This window comes from Myodes glareolus, chromosome 7, assembly GCF_982192425.1.
Source record: "Myodes glareolus chromosome 7, mMyoGla1.1, whole genome shotgun sequence".
Lineage (NCBI taxonomy): Eukaryota > Metazoa > Chordata > Mammalia > Rodentia > Cricetidae > Myodes > Myodes glareolus.
In genome coordinates this window covers 48,314,325-48,325,638 of record NC_142032.1, presented here as the reverse complement: position 1 = coordinate 48,325,638, position 11,314 = coordinate 48,314,325, and the positions used below count along the sequence as shown (strand labels likewise).

The window sequence follows — 11,314 nt, the reverse complement described above, 5'->3', positions numbered from 1 at the left end:
ACCAAACTAAAAATACTATGTATCAATTTATTGATACATAATTTCACAGGTATTGCATGTGAAATTCTATTTAATATTTATTTAAATATTAAATTGATAACTCATTTCTTGCTAGATATACCCCAATTTCACGATAAATTAGTCATATAATTAAAACAGATTTTTTTTGTAAACTAACATTTCTAACCATAGACACAGATAATTACATAAAAATTATTCCTCGAGTATACAGGTCCAAAGGTTCACATTCTCAAGAAATACTTTGTAATTAATTAACTAAATTCACTGCAGACTTTAGTTTTTTAACAACTTTGAAAAATGCATTTTTGACCTCTTTGTTTCTCAGGCTGTAGACCAAAGGGTTCAACATGGGTATGACCATGGTATAAAACACAGATGCAATTTTGTCTGTCTCCATGGTATGACTGGAGCTGGGTTGCAAGTACATGAATATAAGTGACCCAAAGAAGATGGATACAGTGATGAGGTGGGATGCACACGTAGAGAAGGCCTTCTTCTTTGCATCAGCTGAACGCATCCTCAGGATAGCAATGAAAATAAGCAGGTAAGAGTTCAAGATAACCAAGAGTGTGAAAACAACATCCAATGTTGCCAAGATAAGGAGTGTAATCTCATTTGTGTAGGTGTGAGAACATGAAATGTTCAGCAAAGGAGGAATGTCACAGAAAAAGTGATTAATTATGTTAGAAAGACAGAAGGAAAGACGAAATGCAAGGGCAACATGGATGGAAGATTGCAAGATTCCACACATATAACAGCAGGTGACTATTACAATGCAGGTGGTACTTGTCATAGTTGTAGTGTAATGCAGGGGTTTACACACGGCTGCATGGCGGTCATAGGCCATTGAGGCCAGAATCAAACTTTCAATAGCAATAAAGGCTACAAAGAAGAACATCTGAGCAGCACATGCATTGTAGGATATAATCTTATTTCCTGTAAGAAACCCAACCATTACTTTAGGAGTGATTGCTGAGGCATAAACACAGTCCACCAGGGAGAGATTACTGAGGAAAAAGTACATGGGAGTGTGGAGTCGAGAGTCCAGCACAATCAGCATGATCATCCCAAGATTACCAACCAGCGTTATCAAATAAATGAGAGTGAAGACAATAGACAAAGGGACCTGTAGTTCTGGGACATCTGTTAGCCCCACAAGAATAAATTCTGTAATCTCTGAAATATTATCCATCAGCGTCATTTGGGAATGATCATGACAAGTTCCTAGGACAAATAATAAAATATACTAGTTGAATATCAGCAGAATTCTAAACTATCATGAGGTCCTTTACTCATTTATTTTTTCTAGTGAAAGGCACTGTTTAGAAGATGGTGTACTACGTGCAAAGAATAGACATTGGAAGTGTAAGCAGCATCAAACACTGTAAGGAATATATGGGCTTTTGAATATTAGTATAAGGTCTGGAAAATGAATTTCACTTTTTGGGTATATACTCCTATAACTGAAAGATTCATAGTAACTTGGAAATCAGTTCCAGGCACACCCATATTTACTCTCTGATTAATGAGAATCCTTATTAAGTTCTTTTTCTCTTTACACATTAGCAATTATAGAAAATGCATATCTTCATATATTTAAGTAGGACAAAATATAAGGAAACATTTTTTTTTTCAAAATTGATAAACCACGCTGTACTTCATTTCTCTCCATTTCAATATTTGTCACATAGACTGATGTTTACCCTTACTCACCATCCACCATATCTTTATGATTTGTAACTGGGGAAGACAGAGAGGATAATTAAAAAACTTGTTCTCATTCTTCCATAGAGTCTCTCTTTAGGAAGTGACAATTCATAGCATATCTGATTTACTTACCTCAAGAGTGATTCCAATGAAACCACTGGAACCTGCCACTGGTGGCTGCTACTGGGGAAAGTATGAAATGCCCATGACCTAAAAGAAACCCTGACTCTGAAATGTTGAGACATACTAATTCCCAGAAATAAATATCACTCTAATTCAAGGCAGGAGAAGATTTATAAGGTTAGCCACATTCCCTGATTTTTTCCCTCTTTTGGGTATAACCATCACTTTAACATCTTCTAAAAGGAATTTTCTGATCTCCTGCATCAAAATATGAATAATATAAAGCCCTGTGTTGTAACTGAAAGAGCAGTGAAGCAAAAGGTAGAAGAAAACTTACGGTGTTTCTGTAGTAGGGATATTCAAAATTAATTGCCATTACTTTTGTTTTGTTTCACTTGGAAAGTAAAAATAGCTTGATTTTGTTTCCATTGCAGTTTTAAATTGCTATCACTGTAAATTTTAATACTAATCATTGCTTTACTAACATACAAATGTACAAAGGAAATGAGGTATTGAAAACCTCATCCCAGCGTTTGCCTACACCAACAATCAGGAAAGCATTGTTAGAAATGTTCTACTTTCCTTCCTGGACAAGCTTTACTGTAGAACACAACTTTAGATTGTGTTTTTAACAATATCAAGGTATAGGTCTCAAGCTTCACATATGTCTCAGGGGAATCAGTTTGTGACAGTAGATATCTCAGGAGAATTGGCATCCCATGTTGGCCATTCATTCTGACCTTAAAGGTGACATAAAAACTTTTGAAGTTTAATGGAAAATCCTTAAGAAGATAGGAGTAAATAGATAATTAGATTAAAGTAACTCTAATTATCATCCCAGTAGGGCAATAGTAAGTACAAATATAATTCCACTGGAATACCAGGGACAGGCTCCTAGCCTGGGCTTGTGGGTTTCATAACATAGTTTTAATGATCATTTTTTTGTTTCCCTGTATTTGGCTTTAATAAAACATTCACTGTTTTAGCACCATAGTTCTCTTCTAAGATTTTTCTTTTTTATTTCATAAATTTATCAGTATACACCAACTATATACATTTACCAAATTTTTAAGAAAAAATGCTATATTTTGTCATTTGTATTCATTGTGTAGTGATCAATGTGTAAATCAGGGAAATTAGCATTCTGCATATGTGATTTGTTGTTGTGATAAAATACAAAGTTTTGTTTTGTAGTTATTTAAAAATATACTATATTTCTCTTAGCTTACGTGATCTTATTTTGTAATATGCTTATAGTTAATTAGTAGGAGAAAGTACTTTCTTCTAGTTAAAATCAGAAACTATACTCAGAAAGTCTCACTATGACTGCCTAAATATGAACAAGAAAAACAGCAATAGCATAACAATGTGAGTTAGGCAAAAACCATGAGATCTCAACCCAATGCAAGAACTATGAACACCTAAGGAATGCTGAGAGTTGGGTAAATGGTCTTGTTCAGGGAACAGCCACAGTTACCCATCCAATACTAAATTGCCAGCCATAAAAAATATATATACAAGAAAATTAAGCAGAAAAGATAATATTTTAGAATATATATCATATGCATATAGCTATAATAAATGAAACATGGACCATGAATTTGAAAGATAACAAGGAGTATATGGGAGGGATTAAATGAAAGAAGGCAAAGAAAAATTATATGATGATATTATAATCTCAAATAAGAAAAAATGATGTGGATATATTTCATTCTACATAATAACCACTGATTTGAAGTCCCATGGTAGGATGTTCTTTCTTTGTCAAAGTAGTCAAGAACAGTTATCCATTTATATTTGTCCTAGGGTTTACCTTCAAAGCATTTCCTGTTTTCTATTGCAGTAGTGTCTTTACTGGCCAATATACTCTTCCCAGGATTCAGTGTAACATTTGTGGAAAAAGTGCTAAATGGATGTCCATACCTACTGATTTATTTTTAAAAAGGAGAGAATAAAAAAAGTTTTAACTAGAATGAAATGGGGAGAATAAGGTCTAAGGTTAGGCATTTTCCATAAGTATGCAATAAATTAACATATAAATCCCACACTTCCTCTCTTCAAACTTACCAAAAACACCCCAACATGTCCTCTTACTTTCTTTGAAAGTTTATTAGTTTAACTCCTTTGTACTTGAGTGCAGAGACATGGACCATATCCACTTCCCCCACCAAAGAAATGATTTTCCTTTCATCATCCACTGATATTAACTGCCAGTATGCCTTCAATAGGTAATGAGACTGATTGCACTTATTTGTATGCCCCCATGAATGTGCATTCTCTTTTCAGGAGTGGAATGGGGGTGGGTTCATGTGTTACTGTGTTTGGAACTCAGAAGACAACTTCTGCTATCAATCTCAGGAATCCCACCTACTTCCTTTGAGAAAAGAAACATCCTTCTATCTTTGATAAATTTAATCAGATGGGAAGCACATTCAAGAGGCCTAAGATTTTGTCATATGAATTAGTTATGTATCCTAGATGTTAACCCAAAATCAGTGATTCAAGTTCATATACTTATTTGGGAGTTGATAGCAGAAATAATGAAGGAGTGAGAAAGGCATTAAGAAAGGAACCGGACGGAAATAAAGGATTTCACTAAGGACTGGCTTATCTATGTGAACATCTGGGGCTTAATCATAGTAGTAAACTCATAGCTCAAAGGAAATGTGACACAGTGACATTAACTGATAGTAAGGGATGTTACATATGCTCTGATTCTTGAATTTTATTTGATAAAAGACCAAAGAAATAATGATTACTAGTCATCTAAAATTTCTAGTAGTACATTTTTAGTTACCAGAATTCAGGAATGGAAATTGAGAAAATAAAGAAAAGAGTATAATTAAAAAAATAAACAAACAAACAAGCAAAAAAACTCTTAGAGTTCTGTTTTCAATGGACAAGAAGAGTAAATACAGATAAGTATGCTTCAACAAAGTGATATAATAAGCAACTGAGTTTGAGTTTTGTGCCCAATAAAGCATCTATATTAATCTTAATACCATTACATAGTATCAGTGTATATTGCTGAAGAGGAACTATAAAAATGTAGGAAACAGATGATGGGAAGGAGAGCTGTAAAATGTTATCTTCTGGATATGTGATGGTTAATATAATCATAAACTCTGAAGCTGTAACTACCTTCACAAAACCCATACAAGGCCATTTTTGTTAGATAATATCCTCTTAATCAGGAGCTATTGGAAACTAATAGTTGTTGTAGGAGAGAGAATCATTATTTTTTGGAGAATGTGACATATTTCCTGTTCTCCAGTCATAGCTCCATACCCACACATATACCTCACTGAATTTAGAGGGTCATCAAAAAAAATCAAAAGTAAAGGAGTTGGGAGGGTGTGTATTGAAGAAGTAATATGGAATGTTGGAACATGATTTGGAGAGTAGCTATGTAGATATAAAATTTTCTGGTATGCATGTATAAAATCCTCTAAATTAGCAAGCAAATAAGCATTTCCAATAACTGTAAATGTATTAAACTTATTGCACACACATGTATAGCATTTACCATATATATTATATATATATATGTGTGTGTGTGTGTGTGAGAGAGAGGGGGGGGGAGGGAGAGAGAGAGAGTTTAGCAAAAAAGAGGAGAGAGAGAATGGAAGCATTATCAATAATTTTCTATATGCTTTGGACATGATGAACAAGATTCTTGTGCAGTTGAACTGTATCTTAACGAATAAAGTGTGACAAGAGAAATGATTGCCCTCAAAGGGAATATTTTCCCTGGGGAACTCCAAGACTGCAATTTTCTCAAGATTCCTATATACTAAGGTTTGTAATCCCATCTTGATTCTATATTACATTATTTCAACTGAACCATAGATGGAGAAGAATCCCTTTGTATTTAAGTGATTGCTAATATTTTGTCCACACAGACATCTTTCATTCTGAGTTTTTATGGTGAGTCTTCAACAATGGCCAGAGGATACTACCAAGGTATCAATTATACTGACACATTAAGATAGTGATATATTAAACAGTAAAATGTATTATTCTGTTAGATAGTTTTTAACAGCACTATTTGATAAATTAGTGGGGAAAATAACTTTATTTTCCCATTGTGAAGAAAACATGCCTAACAAAGAAAATAACTTCTAATAATATTGAAAATATATATGGTAAATGCTATACATAAAGCAAAACAGACTAAGTTCTTGTTACAAATACCACCAAAGTGTTTATGTGTCTCAGAAGTCTTATAAATTTTACTGAAATAATTTTTGAGAAACAACTTCTCTAAAAATGTTTGTACATTGAATCACAATTCAGTGTTGTATTATCCTTAATGTTTGAGAAGTAAAATATTATATTCAATGAGAAAGCAGCAAAATTTTAATTGACATGGAAGCAATGGATCACCGAGATTGTTTGCAAAATTTTGATGACTGATATGAATGATTGACCTATATTTTTTTCCTGAAATATTAAAATAGTCACAGAATTTCAAAATGAAAATTATAACAGTCCCTGGAATGCAGATATATTTATGGAATGACAAACCTTCTCTTCTTAAAATAATCAGGTAAAACCTAAATTGGATGATGCTGTTATTGGGTTGTTGATAAATTCCTGATTTTATTGAAGTTTCCCAAGTCAGGGCGAATGGCATGTATTCAAATTCTAGAAGATCATCATTAGCACAAGAGGCCCTTGTTTAATTTTTCATTTCAGATCTCCACAATTTCATTCTTCTGAGTCATTTTTTGCTAATTTTATAAATTCACAAAGTGCAATGATATTGAAAGCAAAATAATTATAGATATTTTTATATTTTTAATAAATTTTATGCTAGATGTACACTTTTAGGAGGACCCATTTCCTTGATTTTCTGAACTGTAACATACATATATGTTTACATATATATGAATATCATACATACATAAATATAAACACATATATAAACTCATACATGTATAGATTAGCACATATATCAACATTTATTTGAATATTTATGTGTTCATACTTTTACATGTATATACATGTATGTTCATATACAGTAACTCTTCTTTCTTATCTTGCTAAACTTGTATATATACAACATTCTTCAAGCCCTGAATTTGAACAAGAAAAGAGAGGGTAATCTGAGATAGTTTGGAGGGAGGAAAGCAAAAGAGAAATGTTTTAACTATATTATAATCTAATTTTTAAGTAAAATAAAGCATCACTATGTAAAAATCAATATTTCTTTATACAACACTCTTTATAATATAACTATGAATGGGAGTAATGTGTTTTCTCTGTATCAATCATCTAAATATACATACAGTTTTCTAATATTTTTTTCATATTTGTCTTATTGTTTTAATAACTTGACAAATGACTCTCTAAAAGTCCACACTCTAAGCCCAGGTACTTGTGTCTTTTTGCCTTATCTTGACTATGTGGTTGAGAGTGTTCTGGATAGTCTATATGGGACCAATGGAAATACACCATATATCACAGCACATATTTGATCAGAAAACATTCTTACTTTAAGTTATCCTGTGGGTGAGATATTGACAAAAATAAATTATTTAAGGGAATTAAATTTCCTTAATTTAATAGACTACATATGGAATATAGTGCAGCTGGGACAAGAGAAGAAGAATGAAGGACAGTTGTTCAGAGGGAATCTTTGAACACAATCTAAAATATAAATTCAAATAATGAATTAGTTCAAGATAACTTGGTTTTTCATTGCTCATAAGAATGTCTAACATGCTCACATATATTTGAGATGAAGGAATATTACCAAAATATTAGAAAAAGAGGAGATATGAGAGGACATAGCATGTGGGTAATGGAAAATCATGATGCAATGCTGCCTGTTTTCAAAATTCACCTAGATCTTGAAGCCTTAGGCTCTTACCTCTCCTACCCAGGAAAAACATCATCCTCCATTCTAATACTAATAATACAATTATTACTTATCAACCAATTCTTATTTGTTATCTTTTTTAAATCTTTCAAGAATCACCTAGATAGACACAATGCGATCATGAATTACTTATGGATAGAGAAGTTGGATACAAACCAGTATCTCTAGAAGTAAATAAAAAAGGTAATAATTGAATATTTAAAACTTTTCCCTAACATACACATTTTATATTTGGTAGTATATCTTCTTTAAAGAATCATCTTTGCTGGTTGAACTGAACTGCGATGACATGATTAATTTAGTGAATGTACTATTCAGATTTTTGTAAATCATGCTATAATTTAGTTTAAGCATTTATCTGTGTATATCAAATGTAATAACTGAATATGAACTGAATGAACTTAAAGTCATCTAAATTCATAAATAGAACATCTTAAAAGTTACTGCCTAACTTCTTTGGCTTTCTGTACTCTCTGTGAATGCCTATATAAGCTTCTGATTCCACAAACCTCTGATGGTATAGGTTCATATAGATATGGAAATTATATCTAACCAGCTTCACAAGATTGAAGACACTAAGTGTATCTCTGCATATAATTTTCTAGGCACTTGAGCCTTTGTTTTTATTTTTGTCCATTTCAAAGAACATTCTGTGGATACATCTATGAAAACATCTATGAAAAACAACACAGAAGTGAGTGAATTCATCCTCCTGGGATTAACCAAAGCTCCAGGGTTTCACGTTTTTCTCTTTGTGATGTTCACATTTATCTATATCACCACTTTGGTTGGGAATCTTGCAATGATCCTTCTCATTTTGCTAGATGCTCATCTCCATACCCCCATGTACTTCTTCCTCAGTAATCTCTCCTTGGTAGACTTTGGTTCTTCCTCAACAGTCACGCCAAAGGTCATCACTGGACTCCTTACAGGAAACAATGTAATTTCCTACAATGCCTGTGCTGTTCAGATGTTCTTCTTTGTGTTCTTTGCCACAGTTGATAGCTACATTTTAGCGTCAATGGCATATGATCGTTATGCTGCGGTGTGTAAACCCTTACATTATACTACCAATATGACAAAACGTGTATGTACTTGGCTGGCTTTTGGCTCCTATACCTTTGGCATTTTGAATGCTTCTATACAAACTGGAGACACATTCTCCCTCCAGTTTTGTGTATACAATGTGATTAATCACTTTTTCTGTGATATTCCAGCAGTGAGGGTTCTAGGTTGCTCTGATAAACGCATGAATGAGATGATTCTTATTCTTATGTCTAGTTTTCACATCGTGTTTGCTTTTCTTGTTATCTTGATCTCCTACCTACTCATATTTGTGAATATTTTGAAGATGCATTCAGGTGATGGATACCAGAAGGCTTTTTCCACATGTGCTTCTCACCTCATTGCAGTTTTCACATTTTATGGGACTGTCACCATAATGTACTTAAAGCCAAGTTCCAGTCATTCCATGGACACAGATAAATTTGTCTCTGTGTTTTATACAATGGTTATTCCCATGCTGAATCCTGTGGTCTACAGCCTGAGGAACAAAGAAGTTAAAAATGCAGTTAAGAGAGTTGTTCAAAGGTCAAAGCTATGTTTAGGTTTAGTACCTTACTGATGCACATTGATTAATCATTAATAGTCTTTCATTATTTAAATATTAATGATCACGTGGAAAACTTAAAAGATAGATGTGTATCTATTAATCTTATTGTATCTTATAATTGATAAATATATAAACACATAGACTTTGAGTCTGGTTAAATTTAGTGTATGATGTTTATATGCATTGGCAAGTGTTTTATAATAAAGCATATAAAATAATAAAAGCATAAGACTAAAAATACATCATGATTTATATATAAATTATATTTTATAAAATCCATGCTTATTCATTGAACATGTCAATAGATGTCAAAATTATAATAGGCAAATAGAAAATATTTAATGTACTACTGAGTTATTTGGTAATAAAATACATAATAAAATTTTAAAGTCTTTGAAAAGGATGAAATCTGAGTTATTTTTAACCTTAAGCTTGTAACTATTCTCCTTTCACATTTACTAAAACAAAAACAATGGCACTCCATTCAAAATAACAATAGCTTTATTATATAGAATTTTGAAATGACTAGTACCATTACTTTAATGGTAGTATATGTAGATAATCTGTAACATTGATATGCATCCTACCCATTTCATTCATATAGAATCCTTTGTACCCTTAGACAACTCTAAGCATGCTTCTGTCCTAGAATCTTACCATATACAGTTATCTTTGCACAAACTAAGTCCCTCATCATCTTTTGTTTGCTAATTAAATAATATCTTTTCAGAAACAGATCTTTGAGGCATCAATTAACTTCTACATGATATGCGAAATACAAGTGCATACTTTTCCTGATGTACCTTTCATAACATCAATCAATACATAATCGTAATTTTTGTTCATGAATTAATAACTCTTCTTAAGCTGTGATAGAAGCAAGCTATGATTTGTTCAGAGTTCTATCTTCAATACTCCATCCACTGTCTTTCACATAGATACTCAAATACTTCCTACATTCATTAATTAATTGTGGAAATTCTAGAAAATCAGTCATGTCAATTCAAGATTGACAAAACTATGATTAAATATCATGTGAGCTTTATATTAATATTAGTATAAATGCAGACATACAGTAAAAATATTTCTTTATGCCCAATTTTATAGTAAAAGTGACATATTTCTAATGCCCCACATTTTTTAATATACTGTGAAATGAGTATATTAATATACTCATATTGGAAAAACATTAAATTTTCAAAAATAGTATAAAACATTTGCATACTTCCCTCTCTCTGCTTTGAATATCACTGCCATATTATATTGATTTGGTAGATATTTGTCTGTGACTCCAATACTAGTGCATAAGTAATCACAGACTGATTCTGATTTCAACTGCTTTTATAATAAACTTCAATTTCTAGGTTAGTTGATAAAATGATCAATGAATATCATGTTAATTTATGCTATCAACTGCAACTGTTACATAAAAAAATCATTTCAAGTAAAACAGTAAGCCAATATATATTGTGCTAGAGAGTGATATTTAGATAGAATTTGTGATTAATATCTAATGTGAAATTCACCATACGTATCTTGCAGTCCAACAAGATTTTATGTTTGCTTCACTTATAAAGTTATGAATAAATTTTAATTTAATTTAATTTTTTTATTTTAACATTCAAAAATTTACACTTCCTTCCCTCCTCCCATTCCTCTCCCACTCTCCCACTCGCCCTCCTCCCTGCCACTCCCTCCTTAAGAGAGGGCAGGGTACCCTGCCCTTTGGGAAGCCCAAGGCCCTCCCGCCTCTGTCCAGGCCTAGGAAGGTGTGCATCCAAATGGACTAGGGTCCCAAAAAGCCAGAACATGCAGTAGAAACAGGTCCCAGTGTTATTATCAATGGCTTCTCAGTACGCCCCCATTGGCAGTCACATTCAGAGTCCGATTTGATCACATGCTCTTTCAGTCCTCGTCCAGCTGGATTTGGTGAGCTCCCATTAGAACAGGCATGCTCTCTCAGTGGG

The 11,314-nt window shown here is 32.6% G+C and overlaps 2 protein-coding genes across 2 annotated transcripts; one reads left to right on the top strand and one right to left on the bottom strand.

Annotated features, from left to right (window-relative positions):
• Nucleotides 1-268: 268 nt before the first annotated feature.
• On the bottom strand, nucleotides 269-1,243 carry LOC125397424 (olfactory receptor 5B12-like). The gene has a single exon (XM_048429827.2). It carries the CDS (start codon nucleotides 1,220-1,222, stop codon nucleotides 269-271), a length of 954 nt encoding a protein of 317 aa, XP_048285784.1. The 5' UTR covers nucleotides 1,223-1,243.
• A 7,168-nt stretch (nucleotides 1,244-8,411) lies between these two features.
• On the top strand, nucleotides 8,412-9,359 carry LOC125397451 (olfactory receptor 5B17-like). The gene has a single exon (XM_048429855.2). The coding sequence runs from the start codon at nucleotides 8,412-8,414 to the stop codon at nucleotides 9,357-9,359; it is 948 nt and encodes a 315-aa protein (XP_048285812.2).
• Nucleotides 9,360-11,314: the final 1,955 nt, after the last annotated feature.